The sequence below is a fragment of the Anopheles coustani genome, chromosome 2 (genome assembly GCF_943734705.1).
Source record: "Anopheles coustani chromosome 2, idAnoCousDA_361_x.2, whole genome shotgun sequence".
NCBI lineage: Eukaryota > Metazoa > Arthropoda > Insecta > Diptera > Culicidae > Anopheles > Anopheles coustani.
Genome location: NC_071289.1, coordinates 38,151,780 through 38,169,972, shown reverse-complemented (window position 1 = coordinate 38,169,972; position 18,193 = coordinate 38,151,780). Strand labels below are relative to the sequence as shown.

At 42.6% G+C, this 18,193-nt stretch overlaps 2 protein-coding genes across 2 annotated transcripts; one reads left to right on the top strand and one right to left on the bottom strand.

Annotated features, from left to right (window-relative positions):
• Nucleotides 1-707: 707 nt before the first annotated feature.
• On the top strand, nucleotides 708-1,533 carry LOC131267613 (deoxyuridine 5'-triphosphate nucleotidohydrolase). Its single transcript, XM_058270531.1, has 2 exons — nucleotides 708-893; nucleotides 962-1,533. Exons 1-2 carry the CDS (start codon nucleotides 793-795, stop codon nucleotides 1,299-1,301), a joined length of 441 nt encoding a protein of 146 aa, XP_058126514.1. The 5' UTR covers nucleotides 708-792; the 3' UTR covers nucleotides 1,302-1,533.
• A 409-nt stretch (nucleotides 1,534-1,942) lies between these two features.
• Nucleotides 1,943-18,193, bottom strand: LOC131267612 (unconventional myosin ID). Its single transcript, XM_058270530.1, has 9 exons — nucleotides 18,115-18,193; nucleotides 16,942-17,160; nucleotides 9,584-9,886; nucleotides 7,190-7,409; nucleotides 6,880-7,105; nucleotides 6,237-6,700; nucleotides 3,142-4,536; nucleotides 2,902-3,059; nucleotides 1,943-2,745 (listed from the first exon to the last, which is right to left on the bottom strand). The coding sequence occupies exons 2-9, from the start codon at nucleotides 17,034-17,036 to the stop codon at nucleotides 2,523-2,525; spliced, it is 3,084 nt and encodes a 1,027-aa protein (XP_058126513.1). The 5' UTR covers nucleotides 17,037-17,160; nucleotides 18,115-18,193; the 3' UTR covers nucleotides 1,943-2,522.

The following is an 18,193-nucleotide window of genomic DNA, read 5'->3' as shown; positions in this document are numbered from 1 at the left end:
ACCCCCCTCCTATTTATTTCACAATAGATTTAATTATATTCTTCTCTTCTTATTATTCTCCTTCTTCTTCTTCTTCTTCTTGGCGTAAACGACCTTTTTGGTCATACCTGCCCCATGACGGGCTTACAAGACTTTTACCCTGTGATTACGTGGATAGTCAGTCCTCTCGTATAGGTGAGGGTTCGGTCTCGGTTGGGATTCGAACGTCCGTCATACCCCAATAAATAATCTATTTTCAGATTCAACAAAGAATCAAAATATTTCGTAAGTTCGAGGCATTGTTAGTGATAATAATGTTAGACTTACACGTATATTATTGCATATTCGGTGTTTATTCAGTAATATATTTATTGTAATATTATTTGCAGAACGTTATGTTTAAATATATTCGTAACGTATAGCAAATAACTTTCGTTAAGTTTTGAATTTTGCTAACTAGCTTACCTGGACTATATTAAGACGCCTTGGTTTTCTCACACAAGTATTTTTTCTAAATAAAAAACTTACAAGCTGGACCAATGTAGACTATTGAAAACTGTTTTGTCTTATCATTCAAATTAGTCTGTACATTTGAAAGTGGCTATTTTTTTTATTATTTCGAGCATTATTTTCAATTACAACCAGGGTGTTTGAAGCTTGAATAAATAACCTTGGCAAAATGTCAGCTCTGCTGTCAGGTTCGTTATGTCAAAAGCTGAAATGCGATTATTTTTCCCGCGCTCTCGATCGACAAACGCGCAAGGATCGCTCGTGTTGTTCAGACAATTTTCAACGTGTATCACCCAAAAAACTATGCCTGAATCAAAGTGTGTGCTCAAATTTGCGAAGCTTTCAGAAAATGCATTCGCTCCATCCAAAGGATCAGCAAAAGCGGCAGGATTCGATTTGAAGAGGTAAGATGAGAAGTACCGATACCATTCCAAGGGGTTACTAACCCGTATAACTTTACTATTCGGCACAGTGCCTATGACTACACCGTTCCCGCTCGCGGAAAACAGCTGGTGATGACCGACATCCAAGTGCAGGTGCCGGAAGGTTGTTACGGTCGAGTAGCGCCACGATCCGGCTTGGCCGTCAAGAATTTCATCGATGTCGGTGCCGGTGTGGTCGACGAAGACTACCGGGGAAACGTAGGAGTAGTTCTGTTCAACCACTCCGAGACGGAGTTCGAGGTAAAGAAAGGCGATCGTATCGCGCAGTTCATTTGCGAAAAAATCGCTTATCCGGATTTGGAAGAGCTTCCGACCCTCAGCGACACCGAGCGTGGTGCAGGCGGATTTGGTTCCACCGGTACAAACTGAACATACCGTCATTCACAGTCGAGACCACACAGTATGACCAAATTTGAAGGATCTCCAGCAGTTTTTCCTTTCATACGTATAGAATTTGCTACCTTCTACTTTAAATAACCATGTAGATCCATGCCGGCTAAAAACAGGTTTAATCGAAACTTATGAGTTGTAGATTTCATTTGAAGTTTAGCGCTGGCAAATTTGTTCCTTAAGCGAATAAAGTTAAATGTTTTTCAACAAATATTCTAAAATATCTTTGCTATACATGCTTTTTCATCCAAGAATGCTTATATTTTCTTACCACATAAGTTACACGTAGTAATCCACAATTCTGGGTAACTGGGTCTTATTACAACATTATTACAATTATTGGCAATATCAAAGCAATGGCAATGCCTCTGCCTTGAACACCACAACAAGAATAGAAAAATATAAATAAAAAATGCTAATTTCGCTGATCACACGCGGATCAACAATTACGTAAAACATCAATGAAAAAAGGTTTGATTTCGTTTCAAAGAGTACCTGTACGAGTTTCTCGTTCATGCCCGTCGATGATATTATATTGTTACAAAGATGTAAGTCGATTCGGAATGCGAAAGGAATGTTATGTACGTGATGCGTAGTTTGACCATCACATTACACTGGGGATTTGTTAAAACTGTATTTTTTTTTTATTTCGTCCGAGCAAAATGCTAAAAAGGCACATTCATTCCTCCCTCTCCTCGTGGAAAGTATGCATTTTACAGATGCATACAGTCTTTCGTCAAGTTAAGTACACAAACATACAAAAAAGAACAAACTAATCCTCCTCTAAGGCATTCTTTTAGAACGGCCTAGTTCTACTTTCTATACACAATAAAAATGATAACTAATTAAAAATAAGTGAACGTATTTCACCATTTATGTAATTCGGCCTGTCTTCTACCCCGTATTTGTCTCCTTAAAGTGGTTTCTTGTTACGCCTTGGTTATCCGCATGGAAAAACCTCTCAATAGTACTGCTGAGTTATCACATTGAATTGTTACCATATGTTAATGTTCCCTTTTTGCAACCATTTTTGTTCGTTTTGTTTGTTTTTTCATGTGTGTTGTTGTGAAATCCGTGCGTTGTAAATCTTGTGTCACGCAATCCTCCGAAGTACTGTTTAGGTTTAATTTCTGTAGGTTATCTTCTGTTTCGTTAATGGCACACTTCAGCTGGTCGAATGTTTCTTGCTACCTAATCCTGCTAATATCGCTGTGATAACGTGTTTGGCGCTGCCTGCTGTTCCGTCTGGTCCAGCGGGCTAGCGTACGCCGGAGGGACCTTGTAGACGATAAACGTGCCGGCATGCGTGAACTCGGGAATCACCTGTCCAACGGCCGCCTCGACGTTGAGCGAGCGGGATTTGTTGCCCAAACGAAGTGGGAAAGTTGATGCCACGTTCACCGGAAGCTCCTGCTGGCAGAGACTGCAATAAAAGATTGTCAACATGTGGTTGTAGCGATTAAAATTATTAAAAGCGATTAAAATATTAAATATCGTAAAATATGAGTTGTTTGAAATCATTATATCAGCATGTCGATAATAATCGGTCAACTAAGTTTTGCTTATGTTTAAAACCTACGTAAAGTATCGCCGGACAACGTGTGCCACTAGCTCCCCGATGCGATCCTCCTTCAACTGCTGGTGTTCTCCTTGTAGGGCCACGATCAAGTCGTTATTATGATGCGAATGGAATACTGCTAGCTGATCACGCCCCGGACTGACGCTGATCGATGTTATCTGAGAGGGAGGGGAAAGGTTTTCGATTTTCCGTTAGTCAAACCCAAACAAAACACTACCGTGTGGGCTTCTGCTTGCTTACCTCCTTGATGGCAACCGAGCGCTTCATATTGCGGAACTTGTTTTTCGCACCGTCAAGCTTGTAAATAGCACTATCGGTCACGATGATTGCACGATCGGCGGATTTGTTGCACTTGTTGAACTTCTTGATGAACGCCGAAAATACGACCACATCGAAGTGATCCGTATTCTTGATATTGCGCACGCTTGCATTGTACGACGAGTAGTTGCTGTTTTCCGCCACGATTGACAGGTAATTGCCAAGCCACTTGCGATCGTGACCCCAGAACTTGCGCCGCTTGCGAAACGCACTGGCGGCAATGATCTGCAGCCGCAGCTGGGGCCACTCTTCGCGCGGATACTTGCGCAGGATCATGGCGGCGCGCCAGCGGGAGAACAGCATCCGCAGCTGCCGCTCCGCTTGCCGACCGACAAGCGGGGGCTGGGGCCACTGTATGCCCTTACCGAAATCGCGCAGGGTGCGCGCATTCCGGAACCGGATCGCCAGGTCCTGCACGTAGCTCTTCAGCTTGTACTTGCGGTAGTGGCGCATGATGACGATGGCCGCCTTCATCTTCTTGTACCGCTGCCGGGCGATCCAGCCTCGCACCTGCTTCTGCAGCAGCGTCACGATGTGCGGTATCATGTCGTTCCGTTGCTGCTCGAGCGCAAACAGCGTTTGCGGCGAACGGATGAAGATCTTCGTTCGGCCGAACCGCACGTCGTGGCTGAAGTTTTTCTCGTTCATCAGCACCTTCACACCATCGCGCTCGTTGCCGCCGCGGAAGTTGGGCCACGTGTACTGCGAGATCATCTTGTAGCGCAGAAGGAACTTATCGTACCGCTGGCGATGGACAAAACCGGCCCGACGCACCCGCACGTTCTCCAGCAGGCCCAGGTAGCGTACCTGATGTTCCACCCGAATCTCGTCGAACACGGTTGGGCTCTTGATGTCGTTCGGCTTGATGCAGCGTACGTACAGTGGCTCCTTGCGCAACAGCGTCGCCACCAGCTCGGCCATTGACTTTTGGAACAGCGTACCGGCCGTAAGCGGTCGCTTGGTAGTTTTCGCGATGTCCTGCGCACCTTCGGGCCACATGGCGCTTACTAGCGGATCATGCGAGCGGTACAGCAGACGCTTAAAGTCCTGGAACAGCGTGTCCCTGTTCTTCTCGATGAACCCACCGATGGAGTAGATTACGTCGCCGGCGTAGTGCGTTATACGGAAGTCTTCCCGGTGGCGCAGTTCCTTGTCCATCGGCTTCAGCTGACGGCTGCTGTAGTGCGGATGGTGCGACAATTTCTTATCCATATCGTCCAGCAGCATTTCGTCGGTAATTTTTCCCACATTCAAACACGCCTCATTCATGATAGCAATTACACCTTTGTCCGGTTGCTCAACCAAGGCACAAATGATCTGAAAGATGGTGTAAAATAAAAGAACATCGTTAGGAACAAGTCAATAATTCTCATTAAATTTTCAAGATATCACAATAAACCATTTTTAAAGGCTTTTGGGAACAACAGTGTCATTTTTAAGTAATATTAAACTCAGTTGATTGAAACGTCAACATTGAAACATTAAACTGTCATATTTTTGGAGATCAATAGACCAACAATATAATTATCCGACTTTTTTGTCGAAGGGCGGACATGGAGAGGAAATTAATCCGAACATTTCCTAGATGTACTGTTGGACCGATATCATTAAATTGATAAGCGAAAGCTGAAACATACTGCATACTGTATAGCATGGATGCTAAGGATGCATTTCACTATCTTTTTCTTTTACAAAACACGCACCAATTAAACTCAATTTTTACATGAATTGAAAATGGGTTTCAATGTGCACTAATTGCTTCAATTTTAACATGAAGAGAGGCATTTTCGCTCGTGTTGAGCATAATTGACTCTGCGCTGTATGAAGCTTAACGACGCAAAAACAAGGCAAGATAGTTTCAAATTTCAATCTCGCGTAGTATCGTTGATCGTATCGTAGTATTTGTTTTTGCCCTGCAGGGTAAATCCGTGCACGAAGCAAATTTTACAAATTTGTAATCAACACTGGGAGAATGTTCTACCGATCTCATTACGGTTTTTTGATATTTTTTTTTGTAAACGATACCCATTCGGTTTTGAATTAAACAAACCGTCATGGAATACTGATCACAGATAATGAGTTAAAATCAATTAAGACGAAATATTATAACATTTTTGATACATGCCAAAAATCATACTGATAAAAGTTTTGGCAATAGCATATTGCAAGTTGTTGGGATGTTTTCGATAACTAGGCCCAGGGCACAGGGGGCAGGGTACAAGGGTTCTGAAACTAGTTTATTGTTTGAATATATTTTCCTTTCCCTTATTCCTCCCTTAATACTCCTACTTACTCCTCTCCCCCTCTGTCCTTCTAATTCGGTGTTTCGTTACTCACTTTACTTTCACTCCACTAATCACTTGTACGTCTATTCCGCTACTACCCGATTGAGACCCTGCCTTTCCCTTTTATACGGTGCAGGATCCCGATCGGGTAGGAACACTCATTCCTGGGGTGTCGAACGATCGTCGCAACACAAGTAATAGCGTAAAACATACAACATTCAGTTTAGCACTGGTCGAGAAGCCAGGAAGTGTAGACAACTTTGAATTATTTAATTTTTGTAGTATTATAAATAATCCACAGCCAAGAGGGCGAAGAAAGAGATATATGTCTATTTGGTGCAAGTAAACACACATAACAGAACACTCAATCGAGGGGCTCCTACCAATTCTAGTGGACCAATAGAAATGAACGTTTGCTGAATTGCCAACAAAGATCATTTTTGAAAACGAAAAATTGTTTGAGAGAATTCTCAACAGCTGAGTGTGGAGAACGTACAAGCGGATGCCCCAATACCAATTTATACTGAAGAAGCCGAGCATCCTGTGCAAGCATTAAACCACAGAATGTTGAGTATCGATGTTGTTTTGTACCCGATTTAATCCCTACTTACGCCAAACCAAAGACTATACGAGTCACTCTTCAAAGCAGAAGGATAGTAGGAAGTGTAATTTATTTGGAGTTAGTAACCGAGTGAAACGAACGTACGCTTCACAGCGATACAACATGTTCACCTGGTTATTGAAATACTCGATGTTGGTCCACTCGATGCCCTCCCGGTTGTACTCTTCCTGCTCCTGCTTTAGTACCAGCTCGATGAACAGCTGCTGCAGCTTCTCGTTACAGTAATTGATGCAAAACTGCTCGAAGCTGTTCCGGTCAAATATTTCAAAGCCGTAGATATCCAGCACACCTATCACTTTGTTGTAGCGCTTCACCGTCGCACTGCCGGGCACCAGGATGGCCTTATTGATGCGCTGGATGATCCAGGTGAACATACGGTCATAGATGGCTTTCGCTAGCGCATCGCGTCCGTACTCGGCCTGCACCGTGTCGTGGCTCTTGGTCATGATTTCACCGCGTGCCGCAATCACCCGCTCCGTTAGCGCGGTACGCATTTCTCCCTCGGTCACCTGGAGCAGCTTGGCAACGTTTGCCAGCGTTTTGCCATTCGCAACGGCGATCTTTTCATCTTGCACTGCAAAACGCAAAAGGATACAAAACGGGGAATTAGTTTGAAAAATGCCAACAACCAGTCCGTTCTAAAGCGTCCGTTCAGAAGCGTCCATTCTGAAGCGTCCATTCTGAAGCGTTCGTTCTCAAGCGTCCGTTCTGAAGCGTAAAGTAAAACTCATCGTTGGGTGGAAATATAATTACTTCGAAACTCAATATTTCCCAGGTGCAAAATAGCCGCCACCGTTCGCCAAACCATCGAAATCTCGTCGCCACTGAACCCGAGGGCCTGCAGGCCGGCCGTCGTCGCCCGGTAGTCCGATTTTTCCGAAAGAGTTTCCGTGCTGCCCTGGTTGGTGTAGTGATAGGTTGCCGGATCCCGCGTCAGATTGTACTGCTGCAGCTCGTTGTTCGATCCGCCGCGTAATAACTGCAAGGGATGATGGAATATAATTGAAACCCCTATCGAAATTGTTGAAAACTAAACGGGCAAAAACAAATATCGCGGCCTTACCTGATAGAAACAGTGGAAATTCCGTTCGCCAGTCTGCTGCTGGATGACGCGCGATTTTTCCAGCAAATAGTTCGTTATGATGCCACCGACCGGGTCGCCCTTGTAGTCGAACTCGATGTCCATGTACTTGCCGAAGCGGCTGCTGTTGTCGTTGCGGTTCGTTTTGGCGTTGCCGAAGCATTCCAGGATCGCATTGCTCTTGATAAGCACATTCTTTACGCTGGATGTGCAAGGCACGTGCAAAGAAAGATAAAAAGCTATTATCAAATCACATTCTCGGGCTCGGCTCTCTTTTTTCCCATTTGTCCTGCCGTAGTAAATGGTAATTTTTATGGAAAAAATATATCGAGTAATTTGGACAAAGTCTTGGGAGGACAAAATGCCGAGCGGCTAAATTGCTTTGGGTAATTCCTTTCAACATCGAATGGAATTTGGACAAGCACATGACAATCCTCAATTCAAGAGAAAGAACATCCCCTGTTCTTTATTAATTTAATGTTTTATTTGGATTCCGTCGCAAGAATACATAGAAGTTTTAGATTACTTTTGCCCCTCATATGAAACACGCCCGCAGATTCTTGTGTGAGGACGCTTACAAATTAACATTTGCGCAAAAAACAGGAATGAATCCATGCGGGTTAAGGCAGCAAGCGAAACAAAACTAGGACCACTTTTTTGTAGCTGATGGTCGCAAAACTAAATTCTCATCAAATAAAGAATTTAGAAAAAAACAATTAAAAATCATTTCAAAATTACAATAAGTCATCAGAATCGAAGCTAGTGGAATTATCTTTTTAATTATCTAAAAAATTATCTTTAGCCCCTACCGCAAGCCCAAACAGGTACGTCTTCGAGACTTTTGGTTATTATATTCGTATTTCAAGCGATTTTGTGCAGTTTTGATTCATTTTTGCATTATTCATTTGTTTTTAAATTCACTCTCAAACGCCGTTCTTTGAACGTTCACCATCAAAAACATGGCTAATGTCCTTGAACTTTAAAGGAAAGAAATATGATTGTTGAATTAATGTATTAATTCTGATAATGCCTTATTAAAAACAAGCAAAGTTCACTCAACCAAAAAAAGGTTTTCTGTCCCGCGTGTGCTTATAAGTTGTGATCTCCAAAAAAACCATCAGGTGTGCCCAAGCCTATCGACATTTTTAAACTCGTGGGAAGTTAAGTTCTTCTTCTTAGTTAAGTATGTAAGAAATTAAATACTTTCAAAGCATTTACGCTGCTCGGAGAAGTTTTGAACCTGTCTGTTAAAGAGGCACGCTTCGCAGCATCCTTAGCGAAAAACATTCCGTCCGTTGTATATTGTCCATTTCCACTTTAAAGCCATTAAATCGATTAGCAAAACCAGGGTAATGTAATCTATAATCTTCACCAAAGGCTTTCAAAGTCTATTCGATTGAGTCCAAACATCCTATAGCGCCGGAAGTGTTATCGAATTATCTTATAAGACGGTTTACGTGATTTTCACCGAGTGCTGCTGCTACTGCTTTTGAGTAGATAACACGAAGGAAAACATGTGTCAACCGGCGCAGGGGGAGAATGCGGCGAGAGGCCGTAAGCCGAAAAGAAACATGAAAAGTCAACTTGATTTTTACTCTACTGTGTTGAAGCAAAGTGTGTAAAGAGGTGAAACTTTTCTGTGTAGAGCTACCAGCCTACCGTGAGTATTTGATCGAGTTTGAAACGGCGGCAGAAAGGCAATGAATTAAATTCAGCTAGAATACATAATCAGCTGCTGTTTTTATATTGGATTATAAAAAAATACATTCATGGCCCGCTCGAATACTTAAAATTTCCCACTTACATGCATAGCACATGATAGGAAAAATATGTTTGTTTTTCGAAAGTGCACATTGGCAAACATAATATGATAATCGGAAAAATTAAATAAAACTTAAAATCTCTTCAACTTTATGCTGGGGATTCACGGTGGAACAACCCCGACAGGATATTTGCTGAATTAAAATTGAATTAAGCTCCGGAAGTTGGTTTTATCTTTTCACGAACTAGCAAACTGCGATTTAAGTGGTGCTCTCTACCGCACGGTTCTGTTGTAAACAACGGTAAAGAGCAAAAATACCGGAAAAAGCATTTTCCTTTATTAACCCCTCCCTTAGAGAGTATTTCGAAACAACGGACGCCGAGGACCTACAAAAGCTCGGATAAACGGTGCTTGGTTTGCCAACTGCCATAGTTAACGATAGATTACTCGATTGACTGGTATGAAAACGGTGTTCGGTGTTATAAGGACATTTTCCACTCCGAATGTTCCGCGTTTTATGTGTTCAACACTATGCAGGCAGGTAATCACACAGCATGGATTTTCCAAAACTCTGCCGGGTTCTCTCTCTCTCTCTCTCTCGTCCGCTCGCTTACCGTTCAATGTCGCCCTGCTTGCCCTGGTTCGTCACGGCCGCGATGTACTTCATGATAATCTTCGACGCCTCCGTCTTGCCGGCGCCCGATTCGCCCGATATCATGATGCAGGTGTCGTTGTTCCGCTGCTTCAGCACCCGGTAGGCCGCGTCCGCGATGGCGAAGATGTGGGGCGCATTTTCGAACAGCTCCCGCCCCTTGTACCGGCTGACGTACTCCGGCCCGTAGATGTTCATCTCCCGGTAGGGGTTCACCGAGATGCACACCTCGCCGATGTATGTGTAGATTTTGCCCGCCTGAAATCTGCCCAAAAGGTAAGCAAGTGGGACGGAACAAAAGCAAAAAAAAAAAAAAAAGAAACATAGGAAAACGGAAGCTGATTAGATGGTGTTGTGGTGTTGTTTTCAAACTTATCATTCGCTCACTCCCCTGATGAAAGCTTATGACTTAACCAGCGCGTATGATGGGTTTGGGTGACGTCATTGGCACGAGAAAAAGAAGAAATGAAAAAAAATGCTAAAGCCTCCGCATAGGAATAGAAATATGGCCGCTGTACAGCAGTCCACTGATAGCCATTTCACTTTCGTTTCGTCCACCTTTACCCACCACCCCTCGCCCAGCTAGCGTTTCTCGCTCGTTTGAGCTTTCGCATAAATTGATATCAACTTGTTATGGAAGTTACGCGAGCCAACGGATGAGTTTCGGTTCCGTTGTGCATCATCGCCGGCGGAAATGCCCTCCCTGCCAGCTGATTCTAATTAAAATATTCAATCCGACTGCCGGTCGGTGACGTATGCCATCATGCGCAATGGCATTATCCCTTGGACGGTCGGAATAATCTTGCGTATCGTCGGTAAATTCCTCCCGCGGGACTGACACAATTACAGCGGTTGTCATTTTCAGCCCGATGTCAAGATGAGATTGGCTTTTTGCTCGAACAACTTTGCTTTTTCAAATGCAATGTCGTACACGTTCGCACACGTGGTCATAGACACGCCTTACAGCAAGCGATGCGTTCACGTCAATGGAGTAAGTATTTTCAGTGACTCTTCCACATCGTTATCATCGACTGGGAAAAGTTGAATCACTTTTCACCCTGATGCTTTCGTCCAAAACGACAGGTTTTAGTTCTTGTTAAAATAAAAATAAAGTTCAACCTTGCAATTAGTGACCAATTGAGCCTTGATTCACGCAACAGAAAATAACAGATTGCAATTACAGACCTACCTCTAGTTAGTGCTGTCCTTACAGAGCAATAATGAGCCACTGAGTAGAATAGAATCTTGCTTCTTCTTCTTCTTTTTCTTGGCGTAACGACCGCCTTGCTCATACCTGGCCGTTACGGTCTTACTAGACTTTTTCCCTTTCTGTACATGGGTAGTTAGTGCTCTCGTACGTAATCTAACTTATAAATTGAACAATTATCTCTGACAGAGAGATTAAATTCCGAGGAGGATATTATAGTCTCTGTCTGGAATTTGAGTTTAGTTTGTACGATTTGGTGCGCCGTTTGGATTCAATTCGCTCTTCAGGATTCAATTCGCTACTACAACTAACAACTCTCTTTCATTTTCGTTGTGTTGTAGGATACAAAATCTGTATTTGGGAGTACCAGGTCACCAAAGAGAATCGAGTCGTAAGAAAGAATCGAATTGGTTTGAATCTCTGTTTTGTGTCTGTGTCTTTCGTGGAATTCAAAATCTCTTTGCTAACAAGAAAATATTTTACTTTCCTTTACACTCTTTCGAGATTGGAATCTCTTTTTTAAATTCAACTCATAGTGATGACTAATAACTCATTTTGTGTGTTAGTAAATAAATCATAAAACTCTGTTTCAAAAAAGTTATTATTGCTCACCACTGCGTCATATATATGTAGCTGAATCTTGTTTTATTGCTGATACAAATTTAAATAGCTAAGCCAGGATTAACAACATTCCTAAACTTGTGCCACATCGCTGCTGTCCATAAAAAAATCATAGTTAATTTTTTTTCGCCAAAACGCAACAGCAAATCGTTCATTTTAATGAAAACTTCAGCAACAGCAAATCGTTCATTTTAATTAAAACTTCTTACTGTCGCCCGACAAAAATTCAGCTATCGTGAAATTCGATTCAGAACATTCGATTTAATCTGCTTCTGCTTGCTGCAAAACCTCGGTGCTCATCGGTTTTAGCCTACAGCTAGACGTTTCATTGCGCTTTCCAAAGAATTTTTCCTCCTCATTGCTTGCCGAGGAACTCTGGCCCTGGATTCGCCTCGGGGCCAAATGTTATTTGTTATTATCTTTCTTTGATCTTCTCACCGTTTTCCCACAGCAGATCATTCCGGTTTCCTGTAAATCGCTAATATGCATCATTGTGTGATTATCAGTTTACGCACTACTAAATGCTCCGGAAGCGAACCGAGCGGAACTGGCTCCAAGATGATGAGGTGAAATACATCAGAGCCTCCACCTAACCGTCGTTGAGAGGTTGGTTTGATGCCCGGGCGCATGGGTGTCTGTTGGAGGGATTTTCTGAGAAGTTGTTAAGCAGCTCTCATGAATTGAAAATGAAACCTTACCGGATCAATTGCAGGTATTTTATGGAATTGTTTCCCTACAAAAAATATGATTCCGTTTAAGGATTTGAGCATTCTTTTTCACAAAACCATACATTTTAAATGAGTTATTGGATGAAGAGCGAAATCAAAACGAGTTCCTTTACATTTACAATTTTTCTTCATTTAAGGCAACAGTAGTGTTTTAACTAAAAAAACTTTCCTCGCTTTGTACCGTTCGAAAATGGAAAAACTGCAAACTTTTCAACAAGTTGCTTAAAACGCTAATGGAAATGGACTAAATGGAATATTCGTTTTAATCCTGCTTTTCGGATTGTATTTCGTTTTTGTGGCTTTTTTATACACGCACAAACTTTTCCGCCATTTACATTTTTTGTCGCAGGAAGTTATTTTATATTCTTTTTTTATGAAAAATCTCAATCTGACGCGGTCATTCTCATTGCAAGCAGCTTCTAGGAAAGTGATGGATAAATGTACGAAGAAAACAAAGTCATCCAAATTAAAAGCATCCCGTGGGATAGGGCCGTTAAAAATCTGAAAAATCTCAGGCACGTTAATTCTTGTTTGTTATTTATTTTTGAGAAAATAGAACGCTGAAATAGCTAGTTTATTTCTTGTCTCAAATCAGTTGTATTAAATTTTTGTATTTCGCTCCTTTTTTGAAATTATTTTATTGCAACCATTTCCTTGTATATTTACGAAACGAGCCTAGAGGATCGGCCCAACGTTACCGTTGGATCATATCAATCTCCCGAGTGTTTCGTTTACATTATGAGCATTGAAGTACGTTTCCGAATACACTCTACTTTGCTGAAAGAAAGGGTTTTGCACAAAACAAAACCGAAAAAGTTACATCATTGGAGCACAGGACGATCCGGATTATAACCTCAAAGCTACCAAGGCACGATGGAATAGCATAGTGACCTGCAAGAAATGTCTGGCCTCGTTTCACACACACACACACACCGCCATGCGTCAATGGTCCCTCCCCAACGCAACCCCCAGCCCCGTTCCACCGTGTATGCTGCGGTTGAGCCATCCAAAATCAACGAACACGCCCGCCCGTAGGCGACATACTCGCGGCGAATTCCGCCTGGCCCACTGAAGAAACCTGAAGGTGTTCCACCACCGAACCAACACCCCACCATACAATGACAATGGCCAAGATGGAGCATGGAGTGCGGCAAGAGCTTTACGACGCGCTGGACCATCGGCAACCCGCGGTTGTCCATCATTGTACCGACCAGCTGAAGCGGTTTCACGACGGCTGACATCATCGTCGGCATCTTCGTCACCCTCCTGCGAGGTCCAACCGACGCCACCGTCCCCACCCGGCCGCCCTTCGCCGGGGATGGCGAAGAGCTGGCGCATAGCAAGCAAAATGGCGTACAATTGCTCGCCCGTTCGATTCGCGGTGTCCAATCAATCATAAACCTCTGAAAACCTCTGAAGCACTGTGCAGCAATGCCCCGTATTCGAGCGAACAATTGCCCAGCCGTACGTACTTAAAAGGCGACCAAAGATAAGACCCTTCGGAGCCACGCTTTGGGCGAGTGATTGGGCAAACATGTATTTAAGCGGTGAGTAAGCATAAGTACCGTCGGAACAGGCCATTAAAAACCGTTCTACTAATAAAGTTATTAAATCACAAATAAAACCATAAACGGCATGAGACCAGCTACGACATTCTAAATGAAATTGTTCGTGCAGCAGCACAATTTTCAGAATAACACTACATGAGTATCTGTCTTCCATACGCTGGAAATTTCCGGCAAGCGTGAGGAATACAATTTTGAAGGCAACATCTCCGCCTATTCCATCCAGACCGAACTCGGACGTCGAAAAGAAAATATAATAAATGGAGGGGAAAGATGATATGGTGCTTATAACCTTTTAACACTGTGTATTTGATACATATCTTCTAATTGGCCAATTTGACGTGTTTGCTTCCCAGGTCACCAGATTTCAATCCAATACTATACTATCAATTATAAACAAGCAAAACATTTCCTCTATGGTTCAGTTTAATTGTGCAAATTTTAGTATTTGCGAGAAAGGTCGGGCATGCGAACATTTGATTGGAATGTTATTTTATGCGTGTATGAAAAAGTTTTCCTATTGAAGAGAACATGTTATTGTTTTGCAAGAGCAAGTATTTCATATTTCAGCGGAACTGAAACGGATTGCTGTAAATCAGCACATATAAAAAAAAAAATAATAAAAACTAACCAATTGTCTCTATGAAATCTCTTTCGAAAATGGTGAATAGTAATTAGAAATAAAAAAATGTAAAACTCTCTAAACTCTGAAGCATTTTGCCCGAGGGGCAAAAATAAAATTTCTTCAGTTCAGCAGCCATAAACATTACGAAATTGCGTCTAATTGATCGCGCTTTTGGTATCATGCTTCTATAGCTTAAAGCTTAGTTGTATACATGCACAATGTTGTCAATGTTCATGTTTGATATGAAATCGGATCCCCATAGCCCCAAAGCATAATACATAGAATCCACCAGATAGCGCAACCACCAACTGCACTACAGTGTCAACGATATAGGGACGGAAAAATAAAAAGATGTAAGACCCAATCGCTACCGTTACCTTCAAGTTGCCGTGGGCTCCACCCATCAGCCGATCGAATAAACAAAGAATAGAGTCGTCTGCTTCAAGAAAAGAAAAAAAAACATTGCTGGACTCCAGATAAAGAGTAATCGGGGCGAAAGATAGGGGCACGTCGTCGATCGAAATGGTAAACATCCCCCGCTCCGTGCAAAGTGCTTTAAGTACCGCACGTTTTCTCGAACACCTTCTGCACACAACGGTCGTTAAAGTTCTGGCGCTGTGCTTGTTTTATTTTCCCGGTAAACATTCAGTGTGCGATGTTGTGGTTTCCCTCGCAAATATGCGCGGCTGAACCCTTGCTTTCAACAGGGCCTTAAGGCGGGAAAACCCCTGACCGAAAGGGTGTACTAGGAGGAGGCAAGCGAAACCGACAAAATAAATATCTCCAAGGCTGGCAACGATGGGATGCTAAACGTGGAATGCCAAATCAGTGTACGCTCAAATTTCCCTCCGCGAACCGGCTCCACACAAACCGAGGCCGAGGAATGCACAACAGCTGCCGAATGAAACCCGGCCAGGCCACTTCATTTCTTCCGACGAATTTGTTCATAATGGCCCCGCAGTGCCCTGCGTTTGCTTAAACGATGATGGAAAGATAACTTTAAAAGTATGTCTTACCGCTTTATCAGCCCGCCGGAAGCTTACAATGGGGCCGAAGCTTGGAGCGCGTCGAAGTTATCAGGGTTAAGTCAACATCGGCATTATCGGCACGGGACTTTACGCCCTGCGCTTTCAATCATGCAAGAAACCGGCGAGGAGTCACGGCGTGTAAAAAAAAGAATACCCCAATGAAACGCCTTGCTCCATCAATTAAAAAGCTCAGGGCTGTAATGTGTTGAACGTGCATCAGTTCTGTTATGTTTTCTTTTTTCCAATGCACAACGATGACGTGATCTTGTTGCTGCACAAACCGGTGACTAATCGTTCCCCGAACGACCGGTTGGTTTCATGCAAATAAAGCTGGTTAGTTAGTCATAGCCGTGCTTATCGCTAAACGATGACACACTTTTTGGCATAACATCGCTCCTTTCAAGACGTTCAATATTTACGCCCAGTTTATAATCGTTTCATATTCTTAAAATAAGATTATTCCTGATAAAAAAACAACATGGTACATTAAGCTCTATTTCTAATCGAATAAAACATGATTGCTTTAACCATGTCTTGCTGTTGTTCATAAAATTAAATAAAATGTTGACGAAATAATAAGCGGAAACTAAATTACGGAACAGATGAAATAATGTTGTTGAAAGGTCAACATATAAAAAAAACACCATTATTCGTGTTTTTGCTCCAGTTTATCTCAAATATGAATAGCTAAAATTAACTATTTGAAAACCCCACAAGCTAGAACAGTTTTCTGTTTGATAGCTACTTTTAATTTCGCTGTTTTTCATGTTGTAATTAAATATTTACAATTTATGGTAAACCCCACTGTGAGCGTGGACCTCCATATCATAGAGACTGATGAAAAACTTTTTTTTTCTTCCTGTTGAAAACGGGCGGGGGAGGAAAGCGTTAAAATCCCACAGATACCACCACCCAACACGTTTATCACGTCTTGTCGGTTCTTTACTTCTGAAATCTGCTTTTGTTTTTCAGCTACAACTTTTCGTTTAATGTTGCGCTCGAGTAACGGTGACTAATGTTGTTGCTCTTACGGCCCAAAAAGTTTAAACCACGTTCAATTAAAACTCTACACGGTTGTTGGTTGTTTGTGAAATAGGATGTAGTAGATTTTGCATAACTTTTCACGAACATTTTAAGCGTTTCCGATTGAGTGCCCGTTTCGTGAACCATGAACAATCGGCCCCTACAGCGCTAATGACAATATTCGATTGTCTGTATTTTATTTAGCCTTCCTACATCGCAAACAGTTAGTCTGGCATAAAACAAATGAAATATTTACTTCAGAAAACTCTTTTACATTTAACAACAATTCAATACAATAAAATCTTTTTTTTTATATAATGAAAAATTCATTAAATAACTTAAGGCTAATTTAAGCATACACTTTTAATGTTGTGTATAAATCCGATTCCTAACTTAAAAGATTTTCGCAAGAAATTTTCTTTCCGTGAAATGGATCTTCAATTGGCTTAAGATCGTTGAGAACACAAGAAGTTTAAAACTCATTTAAACTTTATTACGAGATAGTAATGGAATATGATCTCACCTGCGCTGAAGGTTGTCCATGAATTTTTCCTTCGTGACAGCGTCGAGCAGCACAAAATCCTGTACGCCAACCTCTTGCCCTTGATGATGCGCCATCGTGGATGGTGGTTGTGGCTTATATCTTTTTTTTTTTATTTTTTTTTACACTTATGGTTCACTTGTGCTACACCGCGTCACTATTTTGTGGTTAAAGTTTCACTTTTTTTACCAGCAGGTATTCCTATGAAACAAAGTTAAATATTTAGAACGGGAAATCCGCTTTCAGCACCGTTGGTGGACACTTTCTAAAAGCCACTCTAGGCGTAGAACCCACATTTAAATGGGCACGGATTTCGTTCGCTAGAACGAGTGGAAATTGATGACACGTAACGTAGCGTCTGACTACTAATGAGTGCAGCGAATGCTAATTAATCGCGTCACCAATACGCGGAGTCAGTTTACACCGCGGTCTTACGGAACCGGGCCAACAAAGGAATCCAGCTCATCACCAGCACCGCAATTGAACCGAGGAAAACCGCGAGAATAACTAGATTAACTGATAAATTCCCGTGCACCTGGAAACAACCTTCCACCGAACCGAGGGCGTCCAATCGATGGTACCGCTCCGGATTGCCGTCCAAGGCTTCCCCGGTGTGGATTAATGTGGACGCGCCTTTGTGTGGCGATCGGCACACACAGCCCATGTTTGGGGACCGATGCAAAATGTCAGCTACTCGCGGTTCAAGGAAAACATTCCGTCTCTACACTGGACACTACAAGAAGGAAAACGCAAAGCGGCGCCGTCGCCAAGTCCGAAAAAAAAAACAAAAACAACCGGCACAGCCAAACGTGTCACACACACGCGCGCACAAGCGACGAGCGCCGCACACGACTACCGAAACACACGGGCGCCGTTTCACGAAAAACCAAAACCACACAAACGGTCACCATATGAATGAAATAGAATGGAGAAGAAGAATCGATGGAATGATGAACTTTGACAGGTGACTTTCTCTACGCAAGCAAAACGATCCTCGCTGTTTGCTGGTGACCCTCGGGGCGTTTGTTTGCGTCGACAAAATCGGAGTTCAATTGCACCAACAACGCAACAGACAACACGCAGAACGCAGCCGTTCCATTGCGTCACGCAGGTAAAACACATAATTTAATTCAAGGTGTTAAAATGCGGTCCAACCTAAACACGAAAAAACAACGCCACCGATTACACTGAACACCACAAACGCAGTCTCACTTCCAGCCTTTCCAACGCATTC